Source organism: Struthio camelus, chromosome 1 (genome assembly GCF_040807025.1).
Source record: "Struthio camelus isolate bStrCam1 chromosome 1, bStrCam1.hap1, whole genome shotgun sequence".
NCBI lineage: Eukaryota > Metazoa > Chordata > Aves > Struthioniformes > Struthionidae > Struthio > Struthio camelus.
The window spans coordinates 156,542,241-156,563,325 of NC_090942.1; the positions used below are offsets into that span (position 1 = coordinate 156,542,241).

Below are 21,085 nucleotides of genomic sequence, written 5' to 3' on the forward strand. Positions count from 1 at the left end.
GAAGTCCCTGCTCTGATCAGAAGGCTGGACCAGATGGCCTCCAGTTTCCTTACATTATTCACATAATTCTATTAATATAAATAGTTATCTTGCAAGGAAAACATCTGTATGAAGGGAAGAGCACACATTATGCTGCTTCACAGTTTTTAATTGCATTGAAGCTCTCAAACCACTACTGACAATTAAAGGTCCCTAAAGAAATACACTGATTTTTCTGTGGTGCTCTGCCTGAGTTAATGCATGCTGCTGAACCAGCCTGGCTCTATACAGAAATGATATGGTATGTTTCTTTCTACAGTACAAACCGATTTACAAGACAATTAAGTGTATTTGGAACAACAGCACACAGTTCAGTTCTAACCAAAAATCAAAGTCATCCCACAGGAGAGAATCTACCAAACAGAAAAGCATACTTGCTCAAGAACATTATTACTACACTAATTAAAAAAATGGAGTTCTTAAAAGTAAATTTTCAACTTGTCCTTCCCAAGTGAATCTTACTACCTTCTCAATTACCTGACTTGCAAACTTTTTTCTACTACGCAACAGTACTTTCATCAATGAGGCTAATAACGCTCTAGTTTCATAGTCTTTTTTAAGGATACCAGCAGAAATAAGTTTATTAACTCAGCTTTGTAAGTCAATGACAGCTCATTTTCTCAAAGGAATTTTACTATTCATTTGTCAATTATTGTTACTTACACTTACAGCAATTATTGCAATCCAAATAACACTATACTTGGTGCCCAAGAGATGGTGTGCATATGTAGCATGTGAAAATTAAAAGCAGAAGTTTGCAGACAGCTCCCTGGCACAAACCTTTCTGCCTTCTCAAAACAAATACATACTAACACAGCTATTTCCTGCCACCTTTTTTCCTTCCTTCTTCTAAAGGACTAGAGACTTCAAAAAGAGTGCGAAAGGGCCAGGTAAAACGCACACAAAAATTATTCCAAAGGACATAACTACTATTTAAATTCTCCATCTCGACAGTTTGGATGACTTCTTTTAGTAACTCATTTGCAATCATTAAACCTCACAGAAAATAGAACTTAGTTAACACAAAATTCCATAATGCCTCCAAACAGAAGATAATGATGCAGAGGAGCTCAAGGAGCAATGCTGTGTAAAATTCAAACAGCAAAAGCAGCAGCACAAAACTTGTACTGATCTATCTACAAACTGCTACAAGTGCTCTTTCCACGGAGAAACATGGTAAACTAGTCCCCTTTGGCTACTGTTGGCATTTAGCAGAGGATTCTCGGTCTGGACCTTGGCTTGCACATGAAAACAAACCCAAGAATTTGGCCACAAAGAAATAATCCCTTGCAGAATTTTAGCAACAAAACAGACTGGTGACACAGCCAAATATGAACATTATTTTAAATAATTTGTTAAATAATTTGACATCCCATAAAACAAAGGCGACACAGCAAATCCAACATTAAAGAAAGGTGCATCCCCTGCAAGCAACAGATCTTTCCAAAAGCTGACTGCTCCAGTTCACAAAATAGCAGCAGCGACCCTTTACTTGGTGTTTCATATCAAAGAGGTTAGGCTGAGGCACTCCTTGACTTACCAAGGGAAAACCCACCCATTCTAGGTGTTGCGCCATCTGCTGATGCAATCTACCTGCACGCGTTCTGTACTTGTGAAAGAGCGCGCAATAGGAGTGAGGCAACACTCAGCAGTCAACTGAAAAACAAGTCAGTTTCCTGATAATGTTGTCTCCAACAAACTAAATCTTGAGAAATAGACTGGTTTTTCAGAACACAACACAAAATAATTCCTACCATCTCTTGCAATAATCTCAACTACACTCCGTCCAGAAGACTAGTTTGTAAGTAAACGCTCTACATGACTGAAGGCTAGGAGGTGAGCAAAGGGTTATTTTAAGAAAGGTCTAAAGAAAATTAATCTCACAAATGACAATTTGTAACACAACTACTTAAAAATGCTCTTATGAACTGTACAACTTTTGTCTTGATTTAAAAAGCTTTGAAATACATGGTTTTTACACAGCAGATGAAATCTGTCTTGAGGCTAGCTAAGCAACTTGAAGGCAGCAATCTTATTAGGCTAGTCTCCATACAAATCATACATGACATGCCCTCAGACAGATACCATTACTATCAATTACCTGGTACAACTCAGTTAAGAGAATGCGATTTGAAAAGCCTAACAGGCCTCCTGTGGGAGACCAGTGAGACTTTCCGTGAACAAGATAAATTAATGAGAAATACCAATTTTATAAACACAAGGAAGTGACACTGAAGCTGGAGATTCCATTCGGATTGCCGCTTTTGAGAAGGCCAGCTGCCATTTAGTACATTACATCCCTTTTATTTGGGGAATTACAAAAATATTAACAGGAACAGAATTTATAAGAAGCTTGACTATCTGTACTGCTTCTGATTCAAATGGATTTTTTTCTTCTTTTGGGTGAGGAGTGACTAAAGCAATAGCAGGAGGAAGGGGGAATTCTACATCAGTATAACTAAGGAAATTTCTTTACTGTCACCATTTTGTAAAGCAAATACAGACAAGGCTAAATCTGGCTCCAAACTCTTCCACCAAATCAACTGCTTAGAGTAAATGAAAAGACTAAGTAATGAAAGCAAACAAGTCATTGACTGCAGAATCTGCCCTGCTTTCCACAGTGTCGTGTGCTCCCCCCTCTTCTGGTCTGTTTATAGAACTGTCTGAAAAATCACAAGTTTGGGATCAAAAAGTGACCAGGGTCTCTTCTGGGAATGTAAAGTAGCTCGAGTCGCTCTAATTTTTGCAGAGATTCTTCTTCCAATTGAAAAGCTCTGGGATATTAAATTATAGATTTCTCTCAGGGTCTCTGCAAGTCATGGGCCTTACTACAGATAGTACTACAGTGTTTTGAGAGACCGCGTATTAGATTCTGATTTTCAGTCACGGCCTCTACTCGTCTTCAAACCATTTTCAGCTAATTATTATTTGCCAGTATCCTACTTCAGGAAGTTGCATTTGGATAGCACACAGAGGTAGCTGAAAGCTCAACACGTTATAAATAGGACCTTCCTCACTAGTGAAACAAGAGCAAAGCATCTGTATCTCCTGGAACCAGAAAGAAAACGCAGAGTGTGAAAACACTCAGAACTGGAAGTTTATAGACGCATCCTCTCTCTTTCTTCGGCTCTGTTCAAGGCAATACATTTATTTCCAAAATGAAAGAAATATAAAAAGGAAGCAAGGTGAGTAGAGGTGAGTTTCTTCCATTAATCAGAAGCACTGTTCTATTACCCCATGCACTTGAAAGTTTCAGGCGCCCGCTCTCTGCTAACATGGAAATTTCCACAGCTAACTCCAGGGCTTTAATGAAAATTGCCCAATGAGCAGGCTATAGGATCTCTTCCTTGACGTGTTGCCAAGCAACAGAAATCCAATTAAAAAAAACACAAGTTTTTAAATATAGGAGAGATCTAATGGAAGCTCATCATACAGATTTAAGGATAAGGAAGATATCTTCTGCGGAAAACCTTGAGGTTCATTATTCAGCATGGCAGTCTCTAGTTCATAAAAATAAAAGCTAATATGTGCCTTTGCGGATTCTAACCAGTGAAATCCAAACGCTCCCTGGAGAGTGGAGGAATATAAGGTCCAAATCTGCACATCTATCTCTGAACTGCATGAAGTCTCCGAAGCCGAGACACCGATGAGAATGAATCCCGTTTTGGACAGCAGTAAAGCAGAGCCCAGAATATCAGCTATACTGATACACAGGAAATAATGCACAAAGTGAGAATTTCAGAGCTACAGAAAGCTGGTGATGGAAGCTAATCGGGACACAATCAGGTAAGTCGAGGAAAGTCCTCCAACAAATAAAAGCGAGGCAACTATTACTGGACAAAAGGTAGCAAAAGAAATGGCCAAAGGAAACATCCTGAAACAATAAGCTATCGCAACAACAAGTCTTCTGTATGAACTACAGGACAGGCTTCCACCTCTTTCTCCACGTCAAAATAGCATCGTGGTAACAGGAAATAGCGTAGTAAAACCTCAAACCCTTTAAGCTGTCTCAACACAGTGACCAGCCCAGTGCCTGTCAACAACCTCTTTCAACCCCAATGCTAGATATAGGGGAAGTGGAAATCAGTCCTTGAGGGAACTGTTGGCATTTGTTCACGGTTATTTTCTGTGTGTTTTTCATTACAAAATCTACCCCAAATCACTTGGCCAGAACCACTGCCTTCTTCTAAGTTAAGAGGAGTCAATTTGACTAGCCTTATATTAAGACAGTATATTTATAAAAGGTCTACTTAGAAGACCCGGGAAAGAAGGCAGAGGTGGTAATTAGATCCTGGCAGCTGACTCCTCAGACATCTTTCTTAGGAAGTTGCACTTTGTAACTTCTCTCTCACCAGCGCCATAGATGCATCATAATTAGTTATACGCAAGTATAGCTTGGTGTTTACTGAAAATTGGAAGGGATCAACCTACCATAAGCTTTGCCAACACACACAGACCATTGTCTCTGCGTATCTTCGTGTGCCAAGTCAAGTCAGAGTATCTTTGTTTACTGAGCAAGTTGCATCATCTTGTTAGAACAGCATGCCAATTCAGCTGTTCTGAGCACTTCATACAAAGACATCTACCTTCCCTGAAATGTAGTATTATTAAGTGTCCTAATTAATTTCTTACATCAGCTCAGACTTTTAGGCAACTAGTCATAGATATGACTAATGATACTTTATTCCACCTATTATAAAGCAGTGCTTCTGGCACTGTACTGAAATAAACTGTATGGTCTACCCTTAGCGGAAGACATTTTTAATATCATTCCTATTTGCAGCAACAGTTCAATTTCCTAATAACGACTTTAGAAAAAGAACAAATGATTGGAATTATCTGAGCTGTGATAACATAAGCATTTCATGACCAACGTTCCAGCATATAACTATTTGCTAAAGGGAAAAATCACAGGCTCTGAGATAGGTCTAGACTACTGCTGTTCCAGAGTAACAATTCCAGTCACTGTCAGAAATCAGGCAGAGCTTGACCTTGTAAAAAAAAAATTAACAACAAAATTAAACTGTAAAAGTTTCTTGTCATATAAATAAAAAGAACAAGACAGACAATTTTGCAATTAGGTAGCACTGAAATGTAAGAGTCTAAATATGCCCCCCAAAATTAAACATTTGACTTGAATTTTCAGTTACCAAATCTGAAATTAAAAAAAAAAAAAATCAAATTATTTATGCCCATACAATGCGAAGCTTTCTTTTACAGTATAAGAGGTGAAAGGGCTTAAAGACATCTTTTACACATATTTTCCGGTTACATACCAATAATGCCACCTACTGGTACGACAGATGATCCAACTTTCCTTGGCATTTTAAAATTAATTTCAGAGATTTAATTTCAACACAAAATTAAGCACTATTGGTTCTTCTTTCCTTTCCACTCATCTATCACAGATCATTTCTTCCACCATATACCCTCATGAGCAAGGGACAGGATTAGAATTGAACAGTTTCCTATTTAATACTTAAGTAGGAACTCTAATCTGGCTCTAACAATAAAGATCAGAAAATAGCAGTTTTCTTCGAAATGCAACCTCTCTGAACAGCAAAGCTTCTAAGTCTATAAAGTTCATTGCTAAATCATTTTTAGCAGAAAACAAAAAGAAGTTTTACTTGTCCAGCTCCCTTTAAAAATTCTTTCCATCCCTCTAATCCCTTAATATGTTCCGAGTCCAAAAATGAATTCTGATTATAATTATCAGTCAAAGTCCATGTACAGGGTAGAGATGAGTAATTTCAGGTTTAAATAGTTAGCCAGGTGGATGTTCCAAAACAAATGCAGGAGTTAATTAGATTCCCTCCCACCCACTTTTTTTTTTCCTAAGGAGCTTTTTTGAGTTTACATCCTAGAGTGTTAAAGAAATAAAAAACAATTAAGATATCCAAATGAGATTATCATTGCCTTTTAACTAAGGTACGCAAGAAGCGTATCAGACACTTCAGAATTTTACTCCACAATTAAACTGCGCTTTTTTTCTGTTTTGGGTAAAACAATTTCTCCTTTATATCATTGCCAGAAAAGGAAAGGAGCTATAAATCACAATTTGGGTTTCCTTAGAGCATTGCTTCACTTAACATTTGAAATTCTTATAGCTTGTGATCGTAATTTGAGGGTTTATTGAGCTTAATTTAAGCACAATTTCTACAACCCTCCTCCCTCAATATAGGATAATAAGCAACTGAAAGGGCCCTGCACAATGTTTTTCTCAGCAATCAAGTCTTTAGGGAAGAAATACAATTTGATATTTCGGAACAAGCCAAGGAAACTTGCATCTCTGATTCCAAAGGGATTTAGCATTCCTCTACAATTTCACAACTGAAGCTGACAGTATATAAACATAGCAGTACTGAACAAGAAGTAAATATAAAACCAAGTAGTTTTATTACAATACCTCAACGAGAGGCCATCAAGATCCACAGCTACCTACTGCTGTACATACCACTTGCTACACTAGAAAGTATCTCAGCTCTGTATAGGAATCCCTGAAACAAATGTGCTGCCATCATCTCTTCCTCCTTTCTCAGGACATTCTCTCTGAACATTAGTGCTGCTTCTGTCCTGAACAGGGTTATACCAGGAAACTAACTTGCGGGTTATTCCAAGTACATCAAAACCCTTCACGTTGATACTTATACCAAATCAAACGCTCTAGACCAAATCTGTGGATTGCTGGCACTGAACTCCAACAGACTAGAAGTTCAGATACTATCGGTGGTAGCCTCAAAGCAAATCTTGTACTTAAGAGGAAAGCTGTATCAAGATACTAACAGCTAGCCATGCCTCGTATCCTTAAAAACAATGGGACTTCCAGGAGAAAATAGGATTTTTCAGTAGGAGCATCCTGGAGCCAAATACACTGAAAACCTGCATTACCCATATTTCCTCATTCAAGGATTGGCAAATACCTGGATACCAAAAAAATTTCTCCCAACACATGCATCTGCAGCAAGAAGATAAATTAATTAGATTGTACATTTTCTAAATCCTTCGTAAGAGCTAGAAATCCATACGGTCTCAGATCAAACAGAGGCCGATATCATTTGGTGTGTCATGGGATTATTACTCTTATGAGATTTAACTTTGAAAATCAGCCTTGTAGACTAAATTCTCAGCGGTAAAGGGACAACAGCAGGCAGAGAATCTTTCCTCAACTGAGCAGAGCTAATGGTGTCACCCTAACCCAAGGGAAAATTTGCACCTTGTTTGAGCAACTCCAGCTAACACTGCTTTTCCATAGTTTCACGGCTAAACGCCTGGGTGTTGCATTCCATTAGTGGAAACACACAATGGTGCCAGGGAACACAGGTGAACTCACCCTTAACTTTCTCTGAAGTATCTTATGCACAAGCTTCCAATTCATCTCTACTACACTTAAAAACTGACACTTCTTATTCCATACTAAACATGTTTTTGAAGGAAAAAAAAAAAGCCATTTTCTAGAGCCTTTTCTCAAATGGTGTTCTCTCTCCAGGAACAACGTATTCAAATTCACATGCGTGAATCAAACCAAATGTTGTAAACTGAACAGTATTTTTACTACTTTTTCCTCTTAAACAATGATTGACTTTATTTGTTTTAAAACAGACAAACAAAAAATCAACCTGGAGTTTATGACTTTGAATAGTCTCGCCAAAGAGAATTGGATCGTAAGAACGGCCACACTAGCTCAAATAAAAAGAGTGGCTAGGCTAGTAACCTGTTCCTGACAGTAGCAGATGATCTGGGAACGCATACAGGGACAGCACTTGCACATCAAGATGCTTCCCTAACATACCCCCTCTCTCCCCGATTCTACAGCTTTTGGACTTTTTGAGCAAGAGGTTGTTCAACAGAACCACTAAGCAAGAGAAACGACGTCCCTTTTTCATCATTCACCTAAGAAACGAGAGCTATCTACCTAACAAAACTTTTTTTAAACAAAAGTTTAAAAATAACAGGTAAAAATTCTCTTTTCTATTCACAGTTCCCAGATTTTGGCTAGTGCAGGTTAAAAATTTACAGCAGTCCATTTTCAAACCATTCCAAAAGGTGTGGATAACTGCCAACGATCACCAAACAAAACATCATCTTCAGATCAAAATTATTCCTTTTACTGACAGTTATGAAAAACTGTTCTGAAGGCAGACAGCTAAAAACTTCAGTTTTGTCTGCCCATTAAGAATTTTTATTATTCCAATTGATTCAAACGAGTTAAAATAAAAACATTACTATTGCTGTAATTGCTGGTGACAGGGAAGTTTTCACATTATTTATGTTTGCATCAAGTCCTGAGAGGACCGTGTGAAAAATCCAATCCACCACAGTGCAAGCACCAAGAAAAACCCCAAGTGTTTCTACTAACAAAAGAAGAATCTTAAAGTCAAGTGATATCACAGCTCAGAAATTGTTAGATATACACATATATCTGTAAAAATCCACAACAAACACTCTATGCAAAATCTGGGAGACAGAATTTTCCTCACTGCAATCCAAAATGTTTTACCAGATTAACAACTTTGCCAACAGGGCTTTAAAAAAAAAAAAAAAACACAAACACAACAAAAATAAAACCACCTGACAAATTTTTTTTTTTTAAGTCACAGTAGTAAAATCATGACTTTTTTTTATAATTTAGTGAATAAGGCACTCATGTGATCAATGACAGATTCTAACATACACATCTTTCTAGAAAGGCTTCTCTTCAATTTTACATACCCTGTACAGATGTCTCAACTCAAGTACTAACTTCCAAAGCTCTATCATGACTTTAAAAACTTTACAAAGCTCGCAAACTGTATTGATAAGACAATCTCATGATTTGATCACTTTACGAATGTCTATGACTCACTATCATCACAGACCTTTTTTCAGTTTCAAGTTACTGACAGATAAAAAACCACCTCATCCAAAAACCACCTCATCCTTTTCCTCTGTTCTTTGGCCTAATAACTCAGTTCCCTTGGCAGAAACTCTAGTTGCCTCAAAGGCCAATGTCATCTGCTTAATTTTGTAAGAACCTGAATGTGCGGTTTGAAAACACTTTCTTCAAGTACTTTCTGCTTTTTTCACAGACTAGTATAAAAACTGAAGATAGCGAACAGCAATCTCAGCCTTGTGAGTGATAGTTTGTAACATGAGGTACCTCCGTCAACATACTCTGCGTACTACTTCAAAAGTGCACATTCATTCCTATACCGTGTTAACTCAGATCAAGTTTGCTTTGAACTGATCTATCCTATAACACAGTGCATAGAAACAGCTCCAAAAATGTGCATGAAATATCTGCAGTACCAAAGTTTGATCAACATCAAACCTTACACCTCTTGCAAATCTGACCCCTGAAACTCTCCTAAAAAAAAAAAAGTTACCAACATCATAGCCTGAAGAATTTTAGTCACTTTTCATTTGAAAACATTAATTTTACAGCATACAGTATTTTTAAAACTATATTCCTAAATAGCTTATATATATATATATATATATATATATATATATATATATAAAATATATATATATATACACACAAACATGAAAAAAAAAAAAAACCCTCATAACCTGTATGGCAGGATTTAACCTGTTTAGATCTAAAGTAAATTGCATCTTGAAGCAGCAACTGCTGTTGCTTTGAAGTTCTTCAGGCTGTAAAAATTGTTACATAACAATCTAATTTGGCCAGAAAAGTCAAGCTTTGCTAACCTGCGATACTCAGTTCATACATCATCCACCAAGTCGCATATTCACCTTACAGACCCCTGATACAGTGCTACAGAAAAATTTCAAGATCCTGCTCTCCCAAACATTTTCAGGAGCATGCCCTTATGACTGGCTGGACAAGTCAGTTTTCACCCCCTTCAATGTCCCTAAAAACCTTATTTATTTGACAACTGAGCTCCTCCAGATACCTTTCATACTCAGCTAGCAATGCGTAGAAACAGAAGTCAGTCAATAATTTGTTGTAGTGAGGTTGCATTCTTACTCTGCTGAGCTTCTCAAAAATCAGACTTTTCCCAAAGATGATGGAAGGCACCCTCTAATATTCCTAATCCAATGACCCTGACTGCTGTGAGAGTAGAAAGGGAAAGTACCACAATAAACAGCTAGGCTCACATATTCTCCCTGAATAGTTTCCCCACTACTGTTACTGGGGACAGCAGATTGGGCCAAGCAAACTACTGACCTGACACAGTAGGAGACTTCTTATGTTCTTATCCAGCATCAATAAAGCAGTACATTCCCCAGACTCTCATGGTGATTGACTTGTGATTTCTAGAAACATATTCCTTCCTTTTATGAAATAAAAGCTGACGGGGGGGGGGGGGGGGGCCACAATTTTCAATGATGGACCCCAGGGAAGAACAGAAGGGAGGTCAGGAAGAAACCTTTCAGCTCATTCTGTGAAGTACACCAGATGCACTTCTACTATTCCGGTCATCAGAATAAATCTAAAGAACCACCTTATTAAATACTTAAAAGGAATAATAATTAAAAAAAAAGCTATACCCTATGGAAAGCTTACCCTGCATTTTGGATTCATTACTGTGGACTGAATCCTCTTCATTGTGAAATTAAAAGAAATCTTTCACAGACGTAGTAAGACAGCACTGCACTTTCTCATGTAATACCTAATGAACACAATCACTATCAAGAAAGTACATACTATCCTGTTTAATATACTAGCTATATTTCCAATTCCAACTTCTAAAGACTACAGAAAAAAACCTTAAAATTGTAAAAAATAAAAAAAGATAACAATGGAAAACAAATGCCACTTTAGTGAATAAATTCCAATATACATCGAAATACTTGAGCGATAAAAAAGATTTGTTATGTTAAATCCTGATTAAGACTACAAAGCCTGCATATAAAACAAGGACAAGTTAGAGGTAGGAAAAGTAAAACAATCAAGCTAACAGAAACAGTCACTGTTTCGTCTCAGAATTAGTTGCTGACCACTACTTTTAGAAACTCTTCTGAAAGCAATCATGTGCAGAGATTGATTAAAGATAGCTTAGCTTTCTTGTGTTACTTGTAATGGTACACATTAAGAACAAAATTGGATTTTCAAATAGAGGAGTTGCAAGCCCAAAATAAAATGTTTAACCACTGAAATTAATTTTAGAAATTCTAACAGCAAAGAAAGTTGGCCTCTGTTTTTTCCCAGTTTTACTTTAAGAACTATGCAATCATAAAAGATTCACCTTTCCAAGTCTTACTGTCTAGACTCCACCATCTGTACTGACTAGATCACCACTGATGATAACAGGGGCTTAGACTTTTAACTCACACACAGACATTCGCATTGCCGTAAAAATGTCTCCACAAATATCCGCCCTACTAAACGAACAGTTTTAGTGCCCGTAGTGGTTGGTAAAACGGTACAGCTGTTAAAGAGCAAGTCTCTACCTGCACATTGTTTTTGTTTCAGGAGGTGGGGGAGAGGTGCTACAAATATGCACGTGGACCACTCTTTGATTACACATCTCTGCTGCCTTTTAGGACAGCTAACCATGGATAGCAGTCTGAAGGAAACTTACGGCTGTATCAAAAAAACTAATGTACTGACTTGTCTGCCGGAAAGAGCTTGCCATGCAAACGCAAATAAGCATCCCTTCTGCAGTTAACACACGTTAATAAAATTATTCAAGCCACAGTGCAGTGCCCTCTCTTTCAAAGGCAGCTCACGGCAGTTTAGTCAGACATTTTCCTTTTGTAAAGCAACATACGTTTTTATTTAAGAGAACGTCACAGAGATAAGTCTATTGAGATTCCGATAAAGTATTTAAAATACTATACCACATACAGAAATTACTAGTTAAATTGGTGGTGACCGAAATTAGAAGTTCTTCTGCAAACTGTGAAGAGAAATGCTTAAATGAGTTCTTCTGAAATGAGATATTAGGCTACAGCAATACTACTAATAGAGTTCCCCTGAACTGAACTGCAGGTCAATCTCAGAGTACACCAGTGTAATCCAACAGTGCATGAAGTCAACAGTTTTGTTGACACTGAGGTTTATGAGAGCATCAGACAGCAAGCAGAAGATGACTCCGTCCTAAAAAATTTCACCGTACTCGTATAAACATCAAAGCAAACCATCTGTCCCGCAGAGGGTAAAACAGATTATCATCGCTTGGAAGCGGCAGCAAAGGAAAGCGGCCATTTCACCAAATCTATTGCAAGAGGGCTGAAAACCACAAACATGACATTGCACAGAAGAATTATTAATACCTCTGTAAAAATACGACTAACGCTTCACCTGGAGTCACACATACAATTTTGGTTACCTGTGTTCAAGAAAGTTGATCAAACAGGTGGATAAACAGTCTCACAGACTGCCTATAAGGAAAATCCAGGGGACAAGGAGCCTATCTGAGGAGGAAGCTAGAAAAAAATGCCTGGTTGGCCTGACAAACTAAAGATCATTAAGATATACAACTTTTCTTTATTAGTAGTAAGCAAACATAGTAGAGAAGACCTATTAAGCTGAAAAATAGCACTGAGCCACAAGCAAAACGTATAAATGCGCAAGAATATACTTAACTGGAATTCAGAAAATAGTTCCAGAGTGTCACTCCAGAAAGAGCCTTTCCCTAAGAATAATTTCCACATACAGCATAATCTGTTTACAAAAGAAATGATATGACATAGCTGCCTGGAACTGCAGGTGACCGGAGCACTGTTTGCTTCTGTTTTTTCCCCCAATTATGCTAATTGTAACACGCAGCACATAATTCCCCAAGTGTTTAGATACTTCTAGCTTTTGAGCTGACTGATCAATTTGAACTTTATAGCCTATGTCAAGCCTATAGGCTTGATTACAGTACACTATGGCACAAGCACAGCCATTATCTGCAAATCTAAGAGAGTTCCATTGAAAATATTATCTCAGATAGTGCATCCACACTGTTGCAAGCCTATAAGCCTACCGTATAAATAGTCATAATGTATTTTAAACTGTTACAGCTCTTGCATTTTTCCCAACTGCTAAAACATACTGGTTCAAATAATGTTTTAGACCATCATTGCCTGTATACTTTTAACACAGCTACGCAAACAAGAAAACCACACAGGGAATGACAATTAAACCACCACTAAGCTTCACACTCAGTTTAAAAGAAAATTACAAACCACAGCAAACCTAGAGTTTGTTTGCCAGAGTACATAAAATACAATTTAAGAAAAGCTTTACAAAAAACAGACTAAGAAAGCAATGTAAAAGCAGTAATAACTATACGGACTACAAAAATCAAGAACTAGGAAATCTTACTAAAAATCTTTTTCTTACCTTTTCCAGGACTTAGGTTTTGGTCTATAAACACCTTAAGCTCTCCATTGGCTTCAATTAGTCCAGCCTGTTAAAGAAAGTAACTTTTATTAAATTTATAAACACTGACAGATTTTTCTTGTTAAAGATAGAACGAAATCTACGAAAAAGACTCTGCTGCCACCAGTCTGGCTTCCTCAAAAAACTGCCACTATGAAACCACACTGTTTATGGTACAAAATTTTTAAATCTGCAGATCTTATAAATGTCATATTTTGAAAAAGCACAGAGAAAATCTTTTCACTTCTACCTCGCTATTTTGTGTCCTTAATCTAAACTCTAATAGTGCACATGCATTGTTTTGAGAGATAGCTGAAAACCCTTCTAACAATAACCACTGACACCTGTGACCACACTTTTATCCGTATAGATACCACTTACCTACTACAGAAGCTAAACATTATAGTAAAAACAGTACTGGTGGTAGACAGAGGTTTAATCATTTTTATCCGAAAAATGGCATTAAACAGCTTGAGTTTTGGGGTTTTTTAAATCAGAATTTAAAGTTTTTGAACAAAAGAGCTATAGGATTATGTACGAATATAGAAAGTAACCACCGTCCGTTAAGAAAGCTCACAGTGGAAGTTATTCAAAAAATTACTATTAATTTCTGGATAGAAGACGGTGGCTTCACCAATTCCTTGGTACTTCCAGACAAAGAATAATGAACACAGGATGCACGTATTGCTTGCGTTTAGAAAGAACGGCAAGAAAGTCAACACTTGTACTTACCACAGTTTAGCATGTCATATTACTGAAGTTGCCGTTCCTAGCTAAATTTTGTCCTTAGCTGGTAACTTGCAGGCTACCGGGGATCTTCAAAGACAATTACGTGGCCTGCTGTTAGTCAGCAGCAAAGCTTTCCCCTTAAAAATCAGCCTGAAGAGCCCTGCTTAAAATCTGCCCTGTGAGACAGAGGTTCTGCAAAATAAGCGAGCCACTAGAGGATGCTATGGCACTGTTATGATCCAGGTGTATGACAGCAGTGATTTCTTAAGAAAGGTAAGAATTCAAGAAAATGGGAAACCTTCTAAGCTCTTCTCTTGTCAATGAAAGGGGAGAGGGGAAAAGAAGAGGGCTGAGTATTGAAAGCAGGCTGGGAAGTAAGCAGAAGACAAACTTTGCTAAAGAAATCATAAAGAGCAGTGGCCTGTAAAGACATAGCAGAAAGGAGGACCTGGTGGCGCAGAGAAAGCATAACTAAGGAGAGAAAGGAAGTGATGGGTAAAACGAAGAGCTTGTGGCATTTCCGTCTTCCATTTTCCTACTCCCCCCCCCCCAAAAGTAATGGAATAGCCCTGTTTTAATAAGACTGCAAGTACATACAACTTACTAGTATAAAAACACTACCTACTCTGCAACTTGCCTGCAGTAGAGATCCAAAGCTCGGCTTAAACAAACGACAGTTCCACTGGCCTATTCTTCAGCCATCTGAGCTTTTATAAGCCTAACTCTTCATTGCACTTACCACACAATTCTGAAGTGCAACAAACTATTTCACCCTATTAGCTGGCAAACACTATCAAAGAAAGCAAGCACTCGTCAACGTGAAATCAGTATTACATACAAATATGTTATTAGAGCTGCACTCTAGGGCAATATGACATTCCAGAACACTGGAACCTAGAGTATTCTATGAAGATAATTTTTTGTCAAGTATTACATTACACCTATACTACCTCAATTTCTAAACAAGAGTGCTAAACCACACAGGAAGTGCAGTCTCATTGTCATGTATTTTTAAAATGCAATGCTTCAGTGTCCATTCAGCAGCAGAAAGAACAGGTTTAAACTCTAGGATCCCTGCCAGCTCTTTTCTGTAAGAATCAAAAACATACTGATAAGAATGAAAAGATATTACATGTCTTGAGTTTGTGATTTGTGCACCATTAGGAAAATGGCTGTTTTAGTCTATAATATGTCTTTCATGTTAGAAGCACGTGAATTGAACAATTTGGATTAAATCCACGCATCAGTTTAATATGCAAAAGTAAACGTGCAGAGTTCACATGTCAGTTACAGTGACAATCCAAACACAAATATTAACATTAATAAGCTGTGAGCATTATTCTGCAAGTTCAGTTAAGTACCAAATGTAAGCAACTGCCATAATAGACAGTTCAGTAATTAATTCAGTAATTAGTAAATCAGGTAATTCAGTAATCACTTACAAATAAGTCCCTTCCTGTTTTACAATTTTTTTCTTAACTGGGATGGTCTCCAGTAACATCATTTCTAAGAAATTATTCTATCTTTCAGTACTCAGGCGACCACCACAACTGTAATATCAAATCATCTGATGAGTTTTAATTTTTCTTCATAATTTACAATGAATACAATTACCCAAAACAATATACAACCCTAGAAACACAAAGAATCCATCCCAGCACTACAAAGGGTCAGGTTAGTGCTGCATGCCCTGGTCCACCCTTTTATGTGACAAATTATGTAAGCCACAGACAAATCAGAGAACATTCAGGAAAAATACTGCGTTCTATTGTTGACTGAAACGCAACCTGGGGGCAAGGGGGAAATCAGAGAACAACAATAATCGAACAATAAGAACAACCTTCTCGGTTGAGACCAGGAAACTCACAAAGGCTACAGAAGTTACGCTTCTACCACCATTCACACCAGTGCCTTGCTAGAAGGCTCAGTTCTGGCAGTTAAAAATTCAACACGTTCACGAGAGAGCATGCCTATGAAAAACTCCAGGAAAACGACCCGGGAAGAATACTATCAAATCCCATAGAAAATAGCACCTCCAGCTGCTACTATTCTTAATGAAAATTAATTTCTGTTGAAAACTCGTTACTCCAGCCCCAGTACCTTCACACTTTTAGGTATCTTATTTGATTCTACGGTTATGAAAATTTGTCACTAGCTGAGTCTCTTCAAAGTTACATGCAAGCTTTAAGATGGGGTATAGTGTTTTGCAAGTCCTTTTGGCTACAGAACTGAAAAGCAAAACTTCCATCCCACATGAAACTCTGGTATCTTTGTTCTAAAATAGAGCTACTAGAAAAACCCCTACTATATTTCAAAGTAATTCCCACTATTTTTCAAGGCACGTTGTTTTGGAGGAGAGACCAGGATTACTCCTCCATGATGCATCTAGCAGAAAGCAGCGCTCAGAAGAAAGGAAACAGAACCTAGAAGGAAATGTGACCATAGCTCCCATTAGATAAAAATCACACAGTCACAGATTCACAATATAAACAAAAAAATGAAGTATTTCATGTTTTCCCCCCAATGAAAAACTAACCTTCCCCCAAGAAGGGTTTAAACTTGAAGGAAATTCTTTTCTCTGATGGGAGAACACACTTGGTTTTCACGTCTTATCTATTAACTTGTATCAAGGTATTCTGATTTTTTCCATCTGGTAATATAATTTCTTTGTATTCTCCCTTTCCTGATGATCTTCTCAAGACCCTCAATTTCAAGATGCATTACTTCCTTTGATGATAACGTCAGGGCTGCTTCAAAGAACATCATGTCCTTAGACATTTGATTCTGAACATCTGATTCAGCTCTATTAACTGCCTGCAACTTCACAATTTAGAGCTGCTTTCTCTTCAGAGAGACATGTTGGCTATGTGCGCTTCTGTACGGCTATATAAAATAACCCCCCTCTCTTAAATGGATAACAACAGATGTAGGAAAAGACGACATGTTTTCACCTTTTGTCCTTTCTGCCTTTCAACAAAACGGACAATGATGTAAAAAAAAAAAAAAAAAAGCTTTTGACCCTCAACACCACATCTAAGCTATAACAACTTAAGGCCTGAATATAAACTTTGATCTCCCTTCCATAGATCAGAAGGAGAAGGTTAAAGACCCTTGCACAAATTAGTAAACTTGAGAACTGTAGCTGCAGAACCCATGCCGGAGTCATTACCCCAATCCACCACCTAGGCTCTTGTCTAATCAGATCCTTCAGAATTCCCAGGGAAAAGAAACTGACTGACAGGTTAAACTATCAAAAATTCAGCTGAATCTAGCTTTAGCATCCTATGAGATCACCAGCAGTCAGAAGGACTAGGAAGTCTATTTTTGTTTTGTTTTCAAGTAAAAGCTGAAGAACTACAGGTAGCCTCTGCATGACAGTTAGTCAACTAGGAAATACCTTTTTGCTGGTACTAAAGTTAATCTGAAACAAACTTTACTAAAAATATAGAGAATTTCACTTATATTAAAAAAAAGTATCCCTTAGCGTAGACTGTCACAGAATAATTTGTTATCTTGCTAACAAGCTAATTTCTGTGATCTTTGTAGTTATGCACTAGAAACTCAACATCCTTACAAGAACAGAATCATTTCTTCCTCAGCTTTTCAGACTTGGAGCTCAGTTTCTTAATGAAAACTGGCATAGAATTATTCACTAAATCTTTAAATCAAACAGAAAAGATGGAAGCTGAAATTGGATTCACAGACAAGGAATCTGTGAAAAGTGTGACCAAGTGTAGAAGTCTGGCTAAAACAAGACTGAACAAGTACACATGCTCTATGTCCGTCAGGTTTAAGCTGAGAGGAAGATCTCCACGCTACTCTGTGATATGCAAACATGGGGAAACAGAAGACTGCTTTTTCGTCACAGAAATACCTTTTCTATATAGCTTCTAGGTAATGAGCTGATTTTAATTATATTGCCCGAGAAAGAGCTTGAGGAAGAAGAAAAAAAAGTTGGAAGAAACAGAGGTATTTGTCAAAAGGTATTTAATTGAATAGAAGTGTTCAGTTGCTAACAGCAGATTAAACCTAGAATGAGGCACAGGACTGCAATTGACAACAAAACTAGAAAACTGGGTGCCAAATACACAACACTGGATAAAGAGTGGGAGTCAGAATAGGACAGACAGAAAAACAAGCAGGGAATATTGGGACTGGCCAGGAAAGAAACCAGCTCTGGAATGAGCCAGAAAAATTGGATGGAAGATGACAAATGAGGAGCTGAGGCAGAGAAATTGGGAGTCACTGAAGTAGAGGAAAAAGAACTGATGAGAACTTAAGAGAGAGCTTTAATTGGACAAGGAGATCAGATCCTGTATGGAGATGGGAAGAACACAGGAACTGGGAAGAAGAATACAATCTATTCTAAATTAAACGAGGACTGACAAGGTAAATATGCTGGACCCAGACTGAGAAAATTAACCACGTAAGGAGTAGTAAAGACAGAACCAGGAAATGGGGAAATTGGAAAGGAAAAGTATTTCCCCACTAGAGTACATCCCCTCCCAGAGCCTGTCAAGGCACTGGGAAGATGCCTCTGCTTTCTGCAGGCTTTTGCAAAGCCATCTAGCAAAAACGCACACATCTCCTGCAAGCTGCACCTTAACTTGATCTTAGGGAATGATAATTCCTAGGATTTTACCTTTTAAAAATAGGCAATAAATGTAAAGGTCCTATCATATGCAACTTTATTGTGTGCCATTTCGTTGACAATGTATTTTTGGGTTTGCCTCATTTTCATATCAGGAAGCTACAAAGAAATAAAATGGAAAATTAGCACAGCTACAAAGTAGAGAAAAGCTTGTAAATGTTAGAAATAAGGCTGCTTAAACAACCCCAGTTTTTCTTCCACACCTATCCATATGCATGATGTCATCTGTAACAAGATGATCATACACTACTTTTTCCGTTGGACTCTCATCTCATTCAGGGACCAGAGCAAACATGCTCTGGGAATGAATCATCGTGTAAATCCAGAGACTATTTTTACAGGACACCCAATTCATTTTTCGCAGAAATTAAAAGGCCATTAAGGAGTAAGGTTGAAGACTCCTCCTGAAGAGGAGTAACGGAGAGGAGGGTCTTAATTTTAAAACATCTGAATTGCATTTTGCAAATGAAACAGCGAGAACTAGGCCCTACTGTATGAAGTAACATAAAAGAACTTTTAAAGTCAGGTTACAGGAGTCTGATTCTGCAAAATTCTCAGATGCATTATTTCACTGTCTGCCCTTCAGTTGCCTATTTAATTGATGTGTTTGTCAAGCACTCTGCAATAAGCTATACCATAGAAATAAGCTTCCCAAAAAGTAAACCGAACTATTAGCACCTTAGCAAGCCAGGCAAAACTAAAATAGTAGACATTAAAAGATCCGGATTACACAGAAAATTGTACAGATAAAAACTAAACGTAGATTAGTACCTCCGTTAAGCATTGTCAGTCTTTGCACTGCTGCTAACGCGTGCACTTCGGACACTGGTTACACAAAGTGACACTTGCGATCTTCTTGTTGAGTACGTCAAGACCATTAGCTTTTTTGGTTATTTTTCTAAGCAGAGTAACACGTCTAGAATTCAGCAGAGATTAAATGAAAAATTCACTCTGAAGATAAGTCCAACAGCAGTCCAGTTTAAGTAGCCACACAGATTCACAAACATTATAGGAGCTAAATTTATTATACTGGGTTGTTTCTTACAAACGTCAGCCTTTCACAATAACCAAACTCCAACTGATATGATCCTTGCACACTTTGAAGCTAGCATCCCCCAAAACTAACCGCAAAGTTATAGGAAGGAAGCAACTCTGCTTACATTCACCTTAGGAATCTCACATTCAAGTCACTGGCTTGTCACTTCTACCAGCTAAACTAATCAGAAAGGAAAAAAAAAAAAAATCAGTTCTGTCCTCCTGGCTAAATAATCATATAAACAAACAAGCAGAAGCCATTTCCACAATTACCTCCTGGTGCTTACTATCCCAGATTTGACCTTAGTAGACTGTTGTTTTTCCAAAGTAATCTTTAGAGCAGTTTGTTCAACAGCATCTGAACTACAGCATAATTCAGCAAATAACATTAAACAAGATTCATTCCAAAGTCATTTGCCTCAGTAATCCCCTCATCAGTGTATTAAAAGGCTGCAGCAGCCACAATTTTATTTTCAAATAAGTCTGCGTAACTACTAACGCGATACTGCAACATATAGCAAATGCAGAGTAATGCAAAACACCACAAGTAGCTGACAGCATTTTGGGGGTATATGGACCATTGCCAACCTTTACAATCAAATTGTCCATTATTAGCCTGAGAACCACTTCAACGTACAGAATGTTTAGCAAAGATTGGCCCATTTTTCCTCCCGCTAGTTCTGACCAGCCACAATAAATCTCCACTGAGTGATATTCAGTCAAGCAAATAAAATCACTAAAATAGGTGATACATTAAGATCCACAGTGTAACTGAAAATGATCAAATACCGACTTTTAATAGATAAGTTGTCAGCACACACTGTATTTACTCAGTAAAACTACAAACATGTATCTATAAACAGAAACTACCACAAACTAAAACATACAATACCTACAGAAATTAAAGGCTTAAAGGCTACAGGAAAAGCGTTAAATTACGTAAATAAATTAGCAAAGTGAGAGGTAACTTCTGAGTTGCTATTTTCTGTGTCTTTTAAATATAAACCAACACAGAAGAAATGAGACACACTCTTGCTGTGTTATTCACAATGCAAAAAGAAGAGCTTCAAGATCATTTTCCTTCTGCCTTCTTCTAAATTTTCTTAAGAAAATTTTAACCTGTGAAATCCCAGATTGAGATACTCTTCCCAGAAGACTTAACTTCATACTGCTATTTGATCTTCAGTTCATAAACTTCTGAACCTGTGAGGAATGACTAAAAACAAATAAAAATAATTCATGCTACTTAAAAGTCACTTAACTAAAACGTTATCAGAAAAGGTGAATGAACCACTTGAGATCCACTAAGGATT

General features: G+C 37.5%; 1 protein-coding gene and 1 long non-coding RNA gene across 30 annotated transcripts in view; both read right to left on the reverse strand.

Moving 5' to 3' along the window:
• Positions 1–21,085, reverse strand: part of TFDP1 (transcription factor Dp-1) — a 50,535-nt gene that overhangs the window by 22,201 nt on the left and 7,249 nt on the right. For all 29 annotated transcript variants that reach the window (XM_068926150.1, XM_068926242.1, XM_068926189.1 and 26 more), the window contains exon 3: positions 13,319–13,385. In XM_068926150.1, the coding sequence (XP_068782251.1) occupies positions 13,319–13,385 (67 nt within the window). The remainder of the gene's footprint in view (positions 1–13,318; positions 13,386–21,085) is intronic.
• On the reverse strand, positions 15,314–19,653 carry LOC138064337 (uncharacterized). Its single transcript, XR_011137587.1, has 3 exons — positions 19,509–19,653; positions 18,729–18,836; positions 15,314–16,509 (listed from the first exon to the last, which is right to left on the reverse strand). It is a non-coding gene; the product is annotated as an uncharacterized lncRNA (long non-coding RNA).